Source organism: Erpetoichthys calabaricus, chromosome 1, assembly GCF_900747795.2.
Source record: "Erpetoichthys calabaricus chromosome 1, fErpCal1.3, whole genome shotgun sequence".
NCBI lineage: Eukaryota > Metazoa > Chordata > Cladistia > Polypteriformes > Polypteridae > Erpetoichthys > Erpetoichthys calabaricus.
In genome coordinates this window covers 89,052,807-89,073,059 of record NC_041394.2, presented here as the reverse complement: position 1 = coordinate 89,073,059, position 20,253 = coordinate 89,052,807, and the positions used below count along the sequence as shown (strand labels likewise).

At 36.1% G+C, this 20,253-nt stretch overlaps 1 protein-coding gene and 1 long non-coding RNA gene across 2 annotated transcripts in view; both read right to left on the bottom strand.

Moving 5' to 3' along the window:
- rce1a (Ras converting CAAX endopeptidase 1a) overlaps positions 1 to 14,857 on the bottom strand; it is a 42,200-nt gene extending 27,343 nt beyond the window's left edge. Inside the window, exons 1-3 of the mRNA XM_028803223.2 lie at positions 14,606 to 14,857; positions 13,384 to 13,486; positions 6,129 to 6,212 (exon numbers count right to left, since the gene is read on the bottom strand). Of these exons, the coding sequence (XP_028659056.1) occupies positions 6,129 to 6,212; positions 13,384 to 13,486; positions 14,606 to 14,769 (351 nt within the window). The 5' untranslated portion in view covers positions 14,770 to 14,857. The remainder of the gene's footprint in view (positions 1 to 6,128; positions 6,213 to 13,383; positions 13,487 to 14,605) is intronic.
- The window catches only part of LOC127526581 (uncharacterized), a 182,561-nt gene that overhangs the window by 150,427 nt on the left and 11,881 nt on the right, over positions 1 to 20,253 (bottom strand). The window lies entirely within an intron of this gene.

Genomic DNA, 20,253 nt, shown 5'->3' with positions numbered 1-20,253 from the left:
GTCCATGTCTGTAAATGTTAGGTTTTTGCAGCATTCTTTTAGGAGACTGTATATATAATATATAGCACAACAAAATCTCAAGTACAAACCAGACTGAACCTCAAAGCAGTGAGCACAGTTAAACTTTTACTAAAATATGCTTAACAGATCTATGTTGAATAATTACTTGATTAACATATGTATCCTTGATCCAGTACCTACAGCATTTTTTTTTAAAGTTGTCTCCGATTTGCTAATCAATATTTTATATAGTTAATTTTTCATTGATGTGGGTTTTTTCCCTAGGTTTTCTAATACAGTGGTGTGAAAAACTATTTGCCCCCTTCCTGATTTCTTATTCTTTTGCATGTTTGTCACACAAAATGTTTCTGATCATCAAACACATTTAACCATTAGTCAAATATAACACAAGTAAACACAAAATGCAGTTTGTAAATGGTGGTTTTTATTATTTAGGGAGAAAAAAAAATCCAAACCTACATGGCCCTGTGTGAAAAAGTAATTACCCCCTGAACCTAATAACTGGTTGGGCCACCCTTAGCAGCAATAACTGCAATCAAGCGTTTGCGATAACTTGCAATGAGTCGTTTACAGCGCTCTGGAGGAATTTTAGCCCACTCATCTTTGCAAAATTGTTGTAATTCAGCTTTATTTGAGGGTTTTCTAGCATGAACCGCCTTTTTAAGGTCATGCCATAGCATCTCAATTGGATTCAGGTCAGGACTTTGACTAGGCCACTCCAAAGTCTTCATTTTGTTTTTCTTCAGCCATTCAGAGGTGGATTTGCTGGTGTGTTTTGGGTCATTGTCCTGTTGCAGCACCCAAGATCGCTTCAGCTTGAGTTGACGAACAGATGGCCGGACATTCTCCTTCAGGATTTTTTGGTAGACAGTAGAATTCATGGTTCCATCTATCACAGCAAGCCTTCCAGGTCCTGAAGCAGCAAAACAACCCCAGACCATCACACTACCACCACCATATTTTACTGTTGGTATGATGTTCTTTTTCTGAAATGCTGTGTTCCTTTTACGCCAGATGTAACGGGACATTTGCCTTCCAAAAAGTTCAACTTTTGTCTCATCAGTCTACAAGGTATTTTCCCAAAAGTCTTGGCAATCATTGAGATGTTTCTTAGCAAAATTGAGACGAGCCCTAATGTTCTTTTTGCTTAACAGTGGTTTGCGTCTTGGACATCTGCCATGCAGGCCGTTTTTGCCCAGTCTCTTTCTTATGGTGGAGTCGTGAACACTGACCTTAATTGAGGCAAGTGAGGCCTGCAGTTCTTTAGACGTTGTCCTGGGGTCTTTTGTGACCTCTCGGATGAGTCGTCTCTGCGCTCTTGGGGTAATTTTGGTTGGCCGACCACTCCTGGGAAGGTTCACCACTGTTCCATGTTTTTGCCATTTGTGGATAATGGCTCTCACTGTGGTTCGCTGGAGTCCCAAAGCTTTAGAAATGGCTTTATAACCTTTACCAGACTGATAGATCTCAATTATTTCTGTTCTCATTTGTTCCTGAATTTCTTTGGATCTTGGCATGATGTCTAGCTTTTGAGGTGCTTTTGGTCTACTTCTCTGTGTCAGGCAGCTCCTATTTAAGTGATTTCTTGATTGAAACAGGTGTGGCAGTAATCAGGCCTGGGGGTGGCTACGGAAATTGAACTCAGGTGTGATACACCACAGTTAGGTTATTTTTTAACAAGGGGGCAATTACTTTTTCACACAGGGCCATGTAGGTTTGGATTTTTTTTCTCCCTAAATAATAAAAACCATCATTTAAAAACTGCATTTTGTGTTTACTTGTGTTATATTTGACTAATGGTTAAATGTGTTTGATGATCAGAAACATTTTGTGTGACAAACATGCAAAAGAATAAGAAATCAGGAAGGGGGCAAATAGTTTTTCACACCACTGTAACTGTTGTAATTAAGCGGCAGCATGGTGACGCAGTGGCTAGTGCTGCTGCCTCGCAGTTAGGAGACCAGGGTTCGCTTCCCGGGTCCTCCCTGTGTGGAGTTTGCATGTTCTCCCCGTGTCTGCGTGGGTTTTATCCCACAGTTCAAAGACATGCAGGTTAGGTGCATTGGCCGATCCTAAATTGTCCCTATTGTGTGCTTGGTGTGTGTGTGTGCGCGCGTCCTGCGGTGGGCTGGCACCCTGCCCGGGGTTTGCTTCCTGCCTTGTACCCTGTGCTGGTTGGGATTGGCTCCAGCAGACCCCCATGACCCTGTAGTTAGGATATAGCGGGTTGGATAATGGATGGATGTTGTAGTTAAGCCACAACTTAAATATAATCTTGACGTTTCTGTCTTGGGCAATTTTAGACCTACCTCCTCCCTGCCTTTTTTAAGTAAAATTCTAGAATATGTAATTTTTCAATAGATAAATGGCTACTTCTGAATACGTATCACTCATGTTTCAGACTCAATCATAGAACAGAAACCACATTGGTTAAAGTAGTTCATTACTTGCATCTTAAACCTGATTCAAATAATAGTTCTTGTTCTACTGGACTCGATAGTAGCTTTTGATACCATTGATTACAGCATTCTTATTGACTGCTTTAGATGGTGGGTTGGCCTTTCTTGAAGGGCCTTGGGCTGGTTATATTCTTATATCACAGGAAGTGAACTCTTACATCAGTTGTGGTCAGAGATGCATATTATGTATGGTCTGTAACAGGGATCTATTTTTGGCCCTTTATTATTCTCTATCTACATGCTCCCATCAGGTCTGATCATTTCCGAACATAAAGTAAGTTGCCAGTTATAGAGATGATACACATTTATTTGTTGATAGAACCAGATAATCCGGAAGTTCTAAATCCCATGACCTAGTGTATTACAAGCATCATAGAATGGATCAGTAATAATGTCCTTAGAATTATCCAAAAAACACATAAATTTTAATCACTGACAGCAAACAAAAATTTGTTGACTTCAGAAATACACCAGGCCATCTGGTTTTATAAATAAGGCTAGGAGTAATTAATCTAGGTGTGATTTTAGATTCAGAGCTAAGCATATTACTGAACTACATTTTTTCACTTAGGAAACATTGCAAAAGTTTAATCTTTTGTATCACATCAAGATGCTGAAAAGTTAGTACATGCTTTTGTCTTCAGCTGTCTATATCATTGAAATGCACTCCTACCAGAATTACCAAAAAAAGATAACACTTGGCTGCAAATAGTCTAAAACGCAGCAGCAAGAATTTTAACTAATAACATAAAATCTCACCAGTCTAAGTACCCTGGCTGCCTTTGTCCTTTAGGATTGGTTTTAAAATACATTTAATTCTATATAAGGCTCTACATAATCTAGCACCTTCTTATATTTTGGAATCCTTGTCCATTTACTTTCCCCAATTGTAATCTCAGATCATCTTAACACTAGTTTACTCAATATTCCATGAATGAAGCACAAGAATTGGTGAGGAAGCTTTCAAGAGTTGGGCAATATGGACAAAAAAAAAAAAATCCCACTACATTTTTTTGTATCAGATGATTTTGATTATTATCATAATATAGTTTTATATTAATGTTTCTGTTTTTAGAGTGTATCTCTACTAATTTATTTTGAATAAACAACTTAAAATAAAAAAAATATATATTACTAAGCAGATAAAATTTATTTTTCAGAAATGGCACATAAACTATTAATTTAACATTTCCTTAAGAATTCTTCAATGTTTTTGATCTTCAGGTTTTCAGAATGATTGCACTTACAGTAGTTCAAATTAACAAGGCAATGCATCAATGTATAAAAACAGTGTGCAAAACAATTTAACAGTGCAAATATGTTAAACAGCAAACATAACAATGCAAACCAAATCTGCATTACTAGCTGCAAAATATATCTATCTATATCCTTATCAGTTTTTGTTTGGGTAGATTAAATACTGCTTGAGCCGATGCCAGATCGCGCTGCTTTTTCCATGAAAAGAAAATGTGCTGACCACTTTTTAATAAACACCTATAGCTCCTTCAATTCTGCTATCTCTTCCAAAGAAAGTGACCATGTTTGTGATGTCCCGATGCCTTTTTGATTTTCTACTATATGGGGTCATAGCGACAAATGATGACACAATCGACTGCTGTTTAGGAACAGCACCACTGCTCACAGGCTTGCTAGCCACATCACTCAAGGGTTCGTTTTGACATTCAGCATATTCAACTGGATATTTTGATGGTGGAATAGGTTTGTGGTATCAGTCATTGTTGGGACCTGTTGGCAGCATATCTTGCATGCTGGATTTATTTGTGGCTGGTCCAATTTGAAGTAGCCAAACCACTTCTAAACTTTGGATGACATGTGCCATTTAGTTGGTCTCTTCCTGGGCAGACTTTCCTTTTCAGCCTTACTTACCAGGACATCCTCGGTGCACAGCATGTTTCCCAAACATCTATGTTGCTAATGTTTACAACATAGTGTCTTCTTTGGGATGGTCAAATTTTCACAGTGCATTGTGATTGACTGTTGTGCTGGCATTTCTCCAAGCCTGCATGATGTACAAGAGGCCACAGGCATTGTTCATCGCAACACATTGTTTTTTAAAACTTATTATGGGAAAAACAAGTTTTATCGATTTTTATAGGCTGCATTTGTCATTGTTATCATCAAGTTTTTTTTTTTTGTTTTTTTTGCCTGATCAAAAATCAAAATCATTTTACCGCCCAGCACTACAGCTTTATTTCTACATACCAAAAATCTGGACTATTTTACTATTTTTAAATACAGTTCAATTTGTGGTTTTATAAGATGGTCAATAACCATCACTTATGTATTTTCCATTTTTTTCCCAGTACTTTGTGATGGCACCATGTGCCACCGCCCCTTGTCCTAGGTATGCTATAGCCTGATGAGCTGCTTTGAAGGGGAGAAGGCTCCATAAGAGTATTCTATTAGTGGTGACTGATTAAAGAACCATACAATGTCTGGTTGGCTGGGGGGGCTGGGCAGTCTTTTGGCCTTGAAACCCCACAGGACTATTTTCTTCAATATCCCACCAAATGAACTTTTTTTGTCTTCCCTGCCCATCTGACCATGCTTTGAAATTAAGTTGGCCATTATGATTCTCTACAGTTATAAATGCTATTTAGTTTTGACTTTTTTTATATACTACTGTTTACCTACTATTTTTGTAAAGAACTGCGAGCTAATTTCATGATTAACAACATGCTATATAAATAAATGTGTTTATTATTGTTGTTATTGAAAAAGAAAAGAATGTGAAAGTACTGCAGTGGCAAAGGTCAAAACCAACACCTCATGGGAAAAAACTGTACAATACTTTTTTCACTACAGAAGTTGCAAGATGATTCTCTGTTTATATTTCAACATTAGGTTTTGTGTTTATGTTGCAATTCTTTCATACTAGCAAACACTGCACAGGGCTCATAGATAGGAGTATGCTTATTAACAATAAAAAGAAAATTAAACTGAATGGAATAAATCTTAAACACAGAAGACATTTTAAAATATACCAAAAAAACTGCCACTTAAAGCATGCTTAAAATTTTTAAATTCAGCTTTTGCAACCACTTCAAGTTAAGATTCAGTTGAAAGTAAGCTGAAGTAGTTAAAATGCTTTTTGTGAACTTAAAAAAACTAGACTTTGTTAATATAGAAAAGAATGTGTATAAAATAACTAACACATGAACTACTTTGGGGAACTATTGCTGAAAAAGAATAAAAACAAGAGAAAATGTTACCATTTCTACATGCAGAGGAAAAGATGTATTGTAGGCCTTTTTAACAGAATGATGTGTATTAATATTTTAATTGTGCAATAATTTGTAAATGTTAGTGACAGCTAACAATTTTGGACAACCTGCTTATTGCTGAAAATTCTATAGCATGTTAGTAGTTTAATCAAAAATTAAAATTCTACTGCTCTTTATATGAGGCCTTAAATGGTAAAATATTTTTCATACTAGAAATAACCACAACGAGCTGCACAAAGAAAAAATATCAGAATTTAGACTTGAAATCAAATGATTTAAACAATATATCCTGTATTTTTCATTTGAAATACTATGCACATTCAAATAAATGCATACAATGCAAAAAATGCACAGTGACGAGAAAAGAGAGAAATGAATTCCTATAACAAAACTGATGACTTACCATTGTAAGCAGCAGAGGCAGTGTTGCAGCAAAAAAAATGCCCTCCAGACGAATTCCCATTAAAGCAAATAGACATGGGCCAGGCTGTAAAAATAAATAAATAAACCCTTGTTACAGAGGGAAGTAACCATACAATATAAGATTCCATGGATGATGTTTAAAATGACAACCTTTTTCCTATTACTTACACTGAGTTTTTGTAGTGATGGTTTTGAAATATCGTTTGTTGTTGTTCCCTGCCGGCTTCCATTAAGCAACATTAAAGACCAAGTAACAAGTAACTTTGTTATTTGCATCTTCCATGAAAACAAGAGATTATTTTTTTTTTTTTATTGGCCATGACTACAAACACGATGTAAGTATCACATTTAAAACAAAACATTTTTTTTAGTGGTGCATACCTTTAACAATTGAAAGATTATTTCACATCAAAAACCATCGAAAAACTCTTTCAACTAAATGCCAAAATGATCATCACAAAACATTTGTGCTTTGTGCGATACATTGTTTCTGTAATTAAGTTGGAATTAAACTAGGCAAAAAGTTGACTGTCATCATATTTAATAATTAAATTTGCACAAAACCTGGAAAACTGGCGTGTGCTTACACATATACACACACACTTTGACACCTGTCTCACAAAAATCAAACTTGTGATTTAAAATGCAAATTCTTTTAATACAGTCTTGCCAATTCACATTATAGGATTGATGAAAAATATTAATTATTATTTTAAATCATAACCCTGCAAAGACAGAAATGGATGAAATGAAAAAAATTTAAAAAAAATATTTAGAAGCACCATAGTGGCTCAGTGGGTGGTGTTACTGCATCACAGTACTTGGATCTCCATTTCATTCTCAGCTGGGGTGCCATCTGTATGGAGTTTGCACACCTTGTGTTCTACCATGGGTTTCTCCCACAGTGAGAAGTCATGCTCTTAGAAATTCTAAAATGGCTCTGGTGTCAGGGAATGCGGGTAATGAGCAAACATCAGGCTTAGGATAGACAGTCATCTTGTATGTTTCTTTTTGCTTTATTACATGAGATATGAAAATGTGAACGGCACTCCAAGGCTGCTGAATTGAAAGAGCAGCATATGAACGTAAACAAAATATCATTAAAGTGACATTTGATGATTTCCTAGTCAGCATAATATAGTTCTTTACAATGGCTGTTTAATGCAAACAAATGTAACATCCATGCAGCTAAATTTGCATTTTCCCCACCAGAAGATCTAAGGAATATCTTATCAAAGTAAGTTAGTACAAAATAAGACATTTGCGAGCAAAATTAGTTTTTATTCTGCCTGTATCTCTGGAAAAAATATTTATCTGTTAGTTTACTTCAATATTCTGTTTTTTTAAACATGAAATTGTCTGTGCTCAGTAAACTTTGTGGTAATTAATAACACACAAATAAGAGAGTAGCCATTTAAGATAATGTGAACTGCTGTGAGATAATAAAATGAGCTTATAGTCTTATATACCATTCCTCTTAAAGGAATACTCCATCTGAAAATGACATTTTTTCCTTATAGGTTACTTAACCCATGTGCTCTGTAGTGCTGGCCAAGGAATTTTTTTTTAATTTCATATTTTCTTGGAGAAAGTACATTAAAAAAATTCTCATAAATGGGAACTATAGGTGACCAACACTGGATAGTGACAAAACATTGTTAAAAACGTCTGTGTTTAAAAAAAAAAAAAAAAAAAAAAAAAAAATCTCACATTACTCATGTGAAATATCCACTTCTTTTATATAGTCACCAACTCAAAACATGCAAAATAAATGCTCTTTTTTGCTAATATGTTGCAAACAGACGCTTCCTGAATTATCAGGGGCTATGTAAACAGTATACTCTAAGACTCACGGGAAGGAATTTTTGGCTTGAAGACCCACCCTTCCCATCATTCGTTGCTTAATAGTCCCATCTTCATGTTTTTGTGTTTGTTTCCAATTTACTTTATTAATCTCTGTGAGGAAATTGTCTTTTAGCATGACCTTTTACAAAAACTACCTTCTGTGAATTAGTTTCCTGTTTACATACAGGCTGATAATTTAGGAAGTAAATATTTAACAACTTTTCAGCAAAAATGCATTCATGTGGATTATGTAACACAAGTAACGAGAGATTTCGCTTTTTCTTTTTCATATGGATATTTTCATAAAGTCTGCTACTGCTCAGTGTTGGTAACCTACCAATCCCATTTATAAGAGTCTCTCTTATGTACTTTCTCAAACAGACCGGAGCGATTTCTTCCATCCATCCATCCATTTTCCAACCCGCTGAATCCGAACACAGGGTCACGGGGGTCTGCTGGAGCCAATCCCAGCCAACACAGGGCACAAGGCAGGGAACCAATCCTGGGCAGGGTGCCAACCCACCGCAGGACACACAACAAACCACACACCACACACCAAGCACACACTAGGGGCCAATTTAGAATCGCCAATCCACCTAACCTGCATGTCTTTGGACCTGTGGGAGGAAACCGGAGCGCCCGGAGGAAACCCACGCAGACACGGGGAGAACATGCAAACTCCACGCAGGGAGGACCCGGGAACCGAACCCAGGTCTCCAGGACTGCAAAAACTTCTAGCAGTTACCTTAAAAAATATATCCATAAATAACTTCCCTATGTAAAATGCACAAGTACAAAAAAAACCACTTCATACTGACAGGTACGGTGTCAACAGATTTGAATTGATCCCATGCACTTCTGTTAGGTCCCCTGTTTTTGAGCAAGCACTAGTAAAAATATCTTTCCCAAGTAAACTGGAAACAGGTTTTAATAGCTGTGGATAGCCACAGCTGTCCGATTTCCTATTATTTGCTGAAAGAAAAAGCAAAACTTTGTAGAATGATGTGTCAAAAAATGCTCACAACAAACTCTACCAACAACACCCTTTACATAAAATGAAAGCCACTGACAAATGGAAAATGAAAAACTGGGTACACTTCAAAACATATTTATAAATTATGGTTAATTTAAAAACCTTCCCAATACTAAAAAAACTGTGTAACCCAATTGAAAATAATGAATCTTGAAACATTTCAAGTAAGAATATAATTGCATAACCTTTACTTTTGGACAAGTTATTAGAACTACTTTTTTATGAACTAAATTGTCAAAAGGAAATTTTAATAAAACTATTGTACAAACTTAATTTGTAAAATCAAATACAAATGCTGGATATTAATTGTCTTACTAGATTTTACATTACTAACTTTAATGCAAAGGGGAAAAAAAATCTAACTGCAGTTTTATGTTTTTTTTTATTAATATTATTGTAATCATTCCGTACATATAGATCAATTTTTACGAAAAATAGGATTGAAAGCAAATCAAACCCCACCCCTGAGAAGGAGAGCATGGCCAAAGGAGTAATACTTAAGGCTTGTAAACATGCCTAATTATTGAGTTTAATAGGGCAAAAAAAGATAAATGGAGAAGGAAAAGAAATGTGGAAATAATTATTTCTTCTTACTCTAAAATATTATTGATTAACTGCAGTTCTTAGAAAATTCTATGTGTGTTATGTGCATATTTAAAAATTCCAAATGTGTACTTCATGCATGTTCTCTGGCCTTACTTAGAAATAGCTCCCGGTTTTCGAAATACTTGTTTCACTAATAAATAAGGTAAGACAGTAGTTATCTGGCCTAAAGTGGAGCAGGCAATGAACACAATCTTGCAAATTTAATGTGATTAAATAGCTTAATTAGCTGTTTTACCCAGAAGCACCTGGTAGAGTGATAAAATGTACATCACATTCATAAAAAAAAGGAGAACTGACACTTTTGACCTCTTCATTGTGGCAGAAAGACTTATTTTTTTTAGATTATTCGGGACCTAGTGCTTGAGATATTACTGTAACATTAATTGTTAAGATTTAGAGAAACAGAAGTAATTTTGCCTTGGATGCAATCTGTATAACAGTTATATTAATTATCTTAATAGTTCAGCAATAATAATGAAATGTTAGAGACCATGTAGAATGCACCACAGTCGTAATGGACAACTATATCAATGAAGACTAATGAGGGTCAAGCAACCCACACACCATCTTTCACCATGAGCAGCACTCCTGGCAGATTCCCATGAAGTGGCTGCCCCCTCTCACTATCACAGTCTCAAAAGACTTTTGTCATTCCGACTGAAATACAGATCTAATCACAACTGGGTAAATTGCTCGCTCATTATTTGCCCTAGACAAAAACAAAATATGACCTTTTCTGTTCATCATAAAATAATTTTGTAAAAATAGTAAACAGGCTTTAAATATGATGAATCTATGAGTTATTAAGTGGCAAACATAAAATTGTTCCTCTTCAAAACCATAAAGACCAACATGGAACTTTTACAGGAAAATAAAAGACATTTTTATATTTTAGCTAAATTAAGCTTACACTTAGCATAATTTTAAAATAAATAAATAAAATAAAATAAAGTCTCCTATTCACCTCTCTGCAAATTAAATATGACTGGCTATATTATGCTGCCCAGGAAGCAGAAAATATAAACTTAGTTAAGAAGAACAGGTGGTCAAGAAATCTAACCTCAAATTTCACCTACAACTTCAAACAGCTGTAACACAGGAAAATAGATATCCTACTCAAGGTGTTTTCACACCTAGGTTGCTTGGAGATCTTTCAAACTCTGGAGTGATATCCCTAATAGTCTGGTTTGCTTAGTTAGATTTGAACACATCAGTCACATTTTAATGTGAACCAAAACAGGACTCGGACCTTTTAGAAATGGTGTTCTCAGCACAGTACTAAGTGAACCGTGGAGAGGTTCATAAAAGGTATGACTATTACCTGGCACTTGATTGATATAACTAGTGCTTTTTGATTTTTGATTGGTTGGAAGCACTATAGACCGCTCAAACATGTCAACTGAGGATGCCATATGTTCTGCCCTTCACCTCTCCCTGACACATCTGGATAAAAAAGACACATATGTCAGGGTGCTATTCATAGACTTTACCTCTGCCTTCAACACAATCATCCCACCAAAGCTGGTTGTAAAACTGAGCAGGTTGGGCCTGAACACAACCCTCTGCAATTGGATCCTGAACTTCTTGACAGAGAGGCCCCAGTCAGTTCGGATGGGCTGCAACACTTCCAGCATCATCACACTGAGCACTGGGGCACCGCAGGGCTGCATGCTTAGTCCACTGCTGTTCACCCTGCTGACTCACAACTGCACAGCCATGCACAACACCAACCACATCATCAAGTTTGCGGATGATACAACGGTGCTGGGACTGATAAGCAGGGATGATGAAACTGCATACAGAGATGAGGTGGAATGGCTGTCTGCATGGTGTGAAGACAACAATCTATCTATCAATGTTGACAAGACAAAAGAGATAATCATGGACTTCAGAAAATCATGTCCTGTCCACATCCCACTCAGCATCAACGGTTTAGATGTGGAGACTGTTAGGAGTACCAAGTTCCTCGGTGTGCACATAACTGAGGAACTTACGTGGACACATAACACCTCATCACTAATCAAGAAAGCCCAGCAGAGACTACACTTCCTGAGGCGGCTGAAGCGAGCAAGTCTTCCCCCTTCCATCCTCACCATGTTCTACAGAGGCACCATTGACAGTGTTCTGACCAGCTGCATCACTGTCTGGTATGGCAACTGCAACATATCCAACCGCAAGCGCCTGCAAAGGATAGTGAAGACAGCAGAGAACATTATTGGGGTGCCTCTCCCTTCACTACAGGACATATTTTACAAACGTAGTGTCCACAAGGCCTGCAGCATTGTGCAGGACCCCTTACACCCCTCACATGGACTTTTCACACTTCTGCCATCCAAGAGAAGATTCTGCAGCATCAAAGCCAGATCTGCCAGGATGCAGGAGTGTTTTTACCCCCAAGCTGTTAGACTCCTTAACACCAGGCTGCCCCCTGGGACCTTCCACACGGCCTCAACCACCGCTAAAAACAGAACATGTCGCCTAAAAACTGAACATGTTGCTAAAAACAGAACATACATGCGAGCCACTTTCCTGCAAAGACGAGTGTGCATGTAGAAAAGAACTGAAAATCTCATACTGACCTTTAAGCATTTTGACACTCTTGTTATCCTTCTGCTGTGAAACATTCTGACCTGTCATGGTTTACACATGTCTTAAACAACTATTAGCATACACTAATAATAGATATAGATAATACAGAAATTATTTATTATATTACATATCTTACACATCAATATTGCTGCTACTTCTTTGTCCTATCTTTGCACAATGTCTCGTCTTGTTTGTGTTTCAACTTTTAATTTTTAAATTTTAAATTTTAATTCTATTTTTAATTTATTTATTGCACGTCATGTTGTTACACTGTGGACCTGAGCTTCGCAATTTCGTCTATCTGTATATGGTTGAGGTGACATAAAGTTCACTTTGACTTTGAATTACAGAGCTGTCGTACATTGAGGCACACATTTCTTAAGGCACAGGAACCATTTAGAAATTGTATCTTAGAAAATGCAAAAGACATAAACCAGAAGGCAGAAACATTAAATCAACAGAAACAGAAACCCAGATTCAAAGAACAGAAAATTGAGGAGATCAAACAGAATTACTGACAACAGCATAGGAAGTGAGACAGCTTTTTGTTTATATGTACAGTATCTGGCACTGCAATTTTCAGTTTGTTTTATAGGATTATTTTTGTGCAATACATTATTCTCTACAGCAGTGTATAATATTAGGATGGTGTCATGTACTGCATATTGTGCTGTTATTTGTATTTACTTTCGTTATGTGAACAGATGTAACCTCAAAGGAATTTTCTGGCAACTACATTGCTACATAATTGAAAGCTAAAATGTTATTGTTCAGATGCTGTGTTGTTTCAAAACTCTGTCAAATAAGGGATATTTTCTTATCTTGTTTTTGTTTATACTTCTCTTTTTTTAAATTTATAAAAACGTGACTTTAAAAAGAGATGGCTTATTTGTAACGGGGGAAAAAGCACCAAATATTGCCAGAAAAATAACAGAATGCAATTGCTCAAATAAAAAGAAAGGTTAAAAAAAGTCACTTAAAACAGGAGGAGAAATATTATCTAATGGTTTACAACCATATAAAAATTCAAAGAATTACTTTGTCTATTTTGATACTTGAAAATGTGATGCTTGAATGTTTCAAGAAATGCTATTACTGTATCTGTCAGATGGCAAAAAAGATGCATTAATAATCTACAAATACTTGTACGTTTTTACTTTACCTTAATGCCTGTATATTCTCGCCATGTCCACACAAAAACTGGGGAGAGGGCAGACACAATAAGCACACTGGTGAAGCGCCTTTTAATCACTGCAGGATGATCCCTAAGTGAGAGGAAAACACAAAAAATAGCAAAACATGCATTTGTATAGTTTTACTACAAATATATTCTCTAATACAGGCTGTTTCTCAGATTTTATAGCCTCAGCAAAATGGAAAAAAATCAACTTTTTGAACCTGCTTATTTTTCATTACAGGGTCAAGTAAAGCTAAAGTCAAGAAAAGCATATTCAGCATTAACAACAGGTCCATGGATCAGGATCTAAAATCATGTAGACTGTAAATAAAAATTAAATATCTCACATAACTGATGCCAAAATTCTTCAAACCCACTATAAAACAACAGTTTAAATTAACTTCGTAAAGTATTAAAAATTTCCTAAACATATATTTTCATGGGACATCAGAAAGTCCCTGATATTAAGAAAAATGAAGACAAGACAATGCCAGGAGGATCACAAGGCACAGAAAAGGTGCAAATCACTGTGAATGGGAAGAATGCAGGAGTTCAAATTGTACGAGTGAATGCTATTGCTTTCCCCAAACTTCCAATGCCTTTGATCAATAAGAACTGAACATGAAAAATCAAATCTAACCTAATTTTATGTCACATATAAGTATACACATGGAACACATTTGACAATAATATTTGTAAAAGAAAACTTTCTTTACTGCACCCGTCACTGTTCAGCAACTTTACTCATACCCAATATTTGGATGCCACTTGAAGAATATTACTTAACAGTTTTTCTAAGCCTTTAAATGATACACTAAAAACAAAGAACTGTGATATGACCATTTAAATCACTTTCATATATATGCACACATTTATAAAAGTGTGTATATGTGTAAACACATACATACTACGAAGCTGAATAAATCATGGGCTTTCATAACATAGATAGCAAGATTTTTTTCCCCCAAACGCTTTGTAGCCTTGACAGACAAGTACACAACCGTGGCTGCCATGGCTCTTAGAAATATAAATTAAGCATCAACAAGCCGAAAGTAGTAAAAATTAAAATAAAACTTTATTTTACAGAAGTAATGAGGTTTGACCGCACAGATGCTGCCCACCTCTAAGCAGTTCCACTTGGTTCTGAGCGCACAGAACACTCTACATCCTGCTGCCAGTTTTTTTTTTTTTTTTTTTTTTTTTTTACCTGGGCAGGTCGCTCCTCCATACATACAGGCTGCCAACGTACGAGCATGCCAGCAGCAGACACGAGAGCACAGATGCAAAACAGAGCCTTCGCGACCCAACAAGCGGCGCCTCTGGCAACGTATCAGCATCAAGCGCGATCATCACTCCGTCCCCTTCGGACATGGCGGCGGCCGCCGCACTTTTAAACCTCTGTACTGTAGGAAGAGCCACGGGATTTTGTAAACTTAAAAAAAAAATACGGGGAAATGACTTCATCAATGAGCGCCTGCATTGCCTAGCCAATCAGAGCCCTGGTTCTTTCGCCAATTTTCTTTTTCGGCGATCTTTTCTGGCACCTAGTGGATGTAGGCCGTTAATGCAAGCAAGACCTGAAGTCCCGCGGAAATACAATTGGTTCTACGCAATCGAACCGTTAGTCGAGCTTTTTTGTTTTGCATATATCAAGTCTAATAGTTCGGGTTGCTGTTTGACAACTCTAGAGACATGCTTTCTCTGATAGTGTAGCGTTTTCAAATTCTTCATGTCTTTCAGAGAAGGCACACCCACAGTTTTTAAATGGTTTGTTTCGGAAACTATAAAGTGCTCCCCAAACCCCGTTTCAGCTCTTGTTATTCTCCTTAGGGACAGAAAATCATGCCAATCACTGTATGTGAGAAGTCTTCACGTTCTTGCTGGTGTTGATTTTTCTTTTGGTACTCTTCCCATGTCGCGAAGGGCATGCGTGTTAGATTAACTGTCTTGCCGAAATGGGTGAAAATGGTTATCGATCTGCAAAGTGAATTGATGCCCCGCGACCCTGCGCTACAAAATCGACTTTGAAAATACATAGATTGATAAAGTACCTTGAGCTGCGTTAGACGTTTCAGTGTCATTAAATAATTATTAGAAAACCGCCACTAGGTTTTCTAATAATGCTCCACGTAAAGTGCGGCCATGAGTGGAAGACCTCAGGAGTATGTCCTTGGACTGTTACTTTTTCTTATTAATATTAATAACACCGATTCCGGAATAATTAGTAAACTTGTGAAAATCGTATAATAATGGAAGAATGACGGGCAGACACTGAAGAAGCAGCAAAAAAAAAAAAAATCAAAAACACTTGGACGAGCCTCAAAACAGGGCGAACACTTGGAAAAATTCAGTTTAATGTTGGAGAGTGTAAAGTGCTATACAAATATATTCCTGGGTTCGGCACAAAAAGAAGCCCAACGCCAAATATGGGCGAGTCAGAGTCAAGAGGCAGCAGGAAAAACTATTGGTTGATGGACGGGGAAAAATTAAGTAATATTTGTGGTTATATTTGTGTTTTGGCTGATTGTTGGAAAGAGGTATGTAGAAAGGTGTTTTGGGAAGGACTATAAGTCCTTTATTTTACCCAATCAACGTGTTGTGCTTTACTTAGTCTATGGTTTGGGACTATCTCAGGCATCCCCTTTTGGTAAACAATATACGCATATATTTTTATTTTGTACTTGTTTTATAACCTCTGTTTTAGATATTTTATGTGCATAGGGCAATTTATTACATTTTAAAGTAGTCCTGTTGTTTACAACTAGACTAAGTGATCTCTTACAAAGAGACTGTGTTGGTCACCGTATACATCAGACAGCGTGTTTGCCTGCAGGAGCAACACTCTTTAACCTCTATTTGGAATTGGACCTATAAACAGTAGGGTTTAAGCATCTAGTAATTAACCTGGAGAATTCTACTGTTAATCTTGAAGACTTTATGGGACTCACAATCTGCATGTCAACTAGATGGATTTGGTACCGTTGCCCTGAGTACATTACTGCTGTTTGTGATGATGTATTGGATCATTCTTCACTTTGGGGTTATCTAACTCTCTTTCATATACATACTCCTTTTCATTTATTGTAATTACTGTCTATGTAGAGAGATCTGTTTGTGAATTGTGTGGTTATATTTTGGGTTTATCCCACATCTAATGGTATACTAAGATTTGTAACATAATTAATTATGCATTTAATATCTAAAAAGATTTTCAGTTTTGTTGATGTTTGGTGCAGTTCTGATTCTATTCCTCATTTCATCATTCATTATATATTATCCATTTTTTCTATCGATTCTTCTAATTCATTTACTTTTTTATAACTCAGTAGATTAATATTTATTATTAAATGTGATTTTTTAAGGTTGGATATATCTGATATACTGTGATTACCAATGTTGTACTCTGACATCTGCTAGTGTTATATTCTGCCAGGACAGGATTAAGGCAGATTTGTTTTAAAAAGGATCGGAAGAGGATGCATAGTCTTATTGTAAATCAGGCAACAGTTTGTTACTAAAATATCACATTTATTCTTTCATAGAAACCCCATTGCCGCAGTGAATAAACATTGCAAGAAAATGGTGACACCTATAAAAACCAACAATATAATATGAAGTATTTCCAACAATAAAATTAAGTTAAGAAAAAATACATAATTTTTTTTTAATTTTATTAAATTTTTTAAAATCAAATAACACCCCATACACATAACTCGAGTTTTACAAAAAGAAAAAAAAAGAAAAGAAAAAGGTTCGAAACAAATCAGCCCCCTGAGAAAGAGAGCTAAGCCAGCACTGTAAAATGTTATGCTAGTAAAGACAAATGAATAGATAAAATAATAAATGAATAGAGATAAATGGAGTAAAAGAAGGAAGAGAATCTGCTTCCTCAGTTTAAATGTTTATTCTAAAATGTTATCGATTAGATCCTGCCAGGTTTTGAAAAAGTTTTGTACAGATCCTTTAAGTGCAAATTTGATTTTTTCCAGTCTCAAATAGTATATAACATCAGTTACCCAATGACTTAGAATAGGAGAGTTAGGATTCTTCCAATTGAGCAAGATAAGTCTACGTGCCAATAGTGTAGTAAAGGCAATTACAGTTTGTTTGTCCTTCTCCGCTTTAAGCCTTTCTGGAAGTCCACCAAACACAGCTGCTAGTGGATTAGGAGGGATTGTGACACCAAGGCTGTCTGAAAGGCATTTAAAGATTTTGGTCCAAAATGATGTTAATTTGGTGCAGGCCCAAAACATGTGACCTAGTGAGGCCGGAGCTTGATTGCAGCATTCACAAGTTGGATCTTGCCCTGGAAACATTTTGGACAATTTTAAATGAGAGAGATACGCTCAATATTTAATTTTAAGTTGAATAATTCTATAATTTGCGCATATGGAGCTCGAGTGAATTCTGTGCATTGCTACTTTCCACTCCTTTTCTGAAATATTGAGTAAGATATCCTTTTCCCACTTTTCTCATGGATCTTTGAAAGGGAGGGACTGTAAAATACTTTGATATATTACAGAAATGCTGTCTGAGTCCTCGAGACTGAGAAATATTTTTTCCAGTATAGAGGTAGGTGGGAGGTGAGGAAAATTGACAGGTTCTGTTTAACAAAGTTTCGAATTTGAAGGTAGTGAAAGAAATGTGTTGCTTGTAAGTTAAATTTGGAGTGTAATTGTTTGTAGGATGCAAAAATATTGTCTATGTACAGATCTCTAAACGATTTAATCCCAGATGTTTTGCAGGTATTAAAAACTGCATACTTTTGAGAGGGTGGGAAAAGGTGGTTCTTGTGCAGAGGTGCCACAGATAAAAGCTTCTCTATCTTAAAATACATCCTACATTGGTTTCATATTCTGATTGAGTGAAGCACAATTGGGTTGTTGGTATATTGGCAATAACTTGTATTTATAGGGTTACAAAGCAAGCAATATAAAGAAGTACTGTAGGATTTTATTTCTATTGCGGACCAAGCCTGTGTATGTTCATCTATTTCTATCCATGTCCAGGTTTTTATAGCTTGTATGTTTTCTGCCCAGTAATAAAATTGAAAGTTAGGTAGAGCCATGCTGCCTTCCACCTTAGGTCTTTGTAGGGTCACCCTTTGGATACGTGGATGTTTTGAATTCCAAATAAATGAGGTTGCAGTTGAATCTAATTTCTTAAAAAATAATCTATTGATGTATATTGGAATGTTTTGAAATAAAAAGAGAAGCTTAAAAAATTAATTTCTCTATTATAAAAAAATATAACGAGACAAGACTATTTCCAAGAGATTTTTTTCAAGTCCCGCGAGATAAGACTATTGCCAAGAGATTTTATCAAGTCCCGCCCTCCTCTCAACCATTTACAGTTAATGGCCCACACCCATGGTCCTCTCACCTCTCATTCGTGTGAATGCTTTTGTCAGACACAGTTTCTGCGCTCTCAGCTCTTATATATTTTTTCGTTTTGCTCACACAGCCCCCAAGTTATATACAATAAAAACCTCAAAATTAAAAAAGCAGACAAATTATTAAAATATACATAGCATAACAGCTATTACAGAACTAGTTATATTCTCTCTTACCTTTTAGCTGCAAATAAGATGCACTAGGGTCATGTTGGAGGACACATGCTAGTGAAGGAACCAAATAAAAGGAGGGAATAGTTCTTGGAAAATGAATGATCAAACAACGAAATAGACTAAGAAGTGCTCCTAAGAGATGGGCTTGAAGAGGACAGTAAGATTAGAAACCACAGTTCATTTTTAGTAAATCATGATCTTAAAGCCTTCAAAGAACATGAACATGAAGCCATCAGGGGTTTAGGTTCTTGTTCTTTGGGTCATGATTAGTGCACTGTGAACATGAAAGATGAATCATCTCAATATGTGTTTTATCTTCTTCTAATAGCGGTCTGCTTATTCTTCCAAGATCTACGTTTAAAAGAAGTGGTGAGGTGACTTTTTGCTATTATGCACCAAAAATCTGAAATGTGTTACCAATAGAGATACACCAGGCTAATACTGTGGAACATTTAAAAAAACTCTTAAAATCCTACTTTTTAAATTTTCCTTTTTGATATCTTCAACTTAGTTTTACTCTTAATAAGGGAGATAAGCATAAAATTATAATTCTCTTCAGTGAACCTGCAATCATTAATCTTTACTTTTCTCTGTTGTCTTTTATGGTTCAGAACTCCACCACCACCTGATCAAGGTCCTGTGCAGCCACCTTTGATGTCTGGATGAAAGTGGCTTCCACAGCTAATCACAAGACCCGCTGCGTTGAATCCTTTAAGAGGAAGCCTCAAAAAAAAAAAAACAATAAAGAACTAATTAAGAACATTTCTGTTAGGCAGAATGCCAAGTGGGGATTGGGTGGGTTTTTGTCCTGGAACCCCTGCAGATTTAGTTTTTTTTCTCTGGAGGGCTTTTTTTCCACCTGGCCCTCTGATTTCAGACTGTCATATAGAAACTTACAAAATAACAATTCTATATTTAAGGTCTCTGCTTCTCCTAATTACATATCTTTCTCATTTACTGAAGTGTGCGTTATCTATTTAGCCTTTAAGTACTATTTATTCATTATTCTTATCTGATTTTAATTTGCTTTTCTTTTACTTCTTTGACATGTTGTAAAGGACTCTGAGTTACATCTTTTGTATGAAAATGTGCTATAGAAACAAATGTTGTTAATTATTCATTATTATCCAATACACACTACAATATGTATTTTTTCATCATAGATCATTTTCCTAATGCAAATATTTGCATTGAAGCTAACCATACAATAAATGAAAAAAATTTAAATACTTTTGTGTGTTGCACACAATTCTGCAATACTTTAAAAGTTATACAACAGTGAAGAAGGT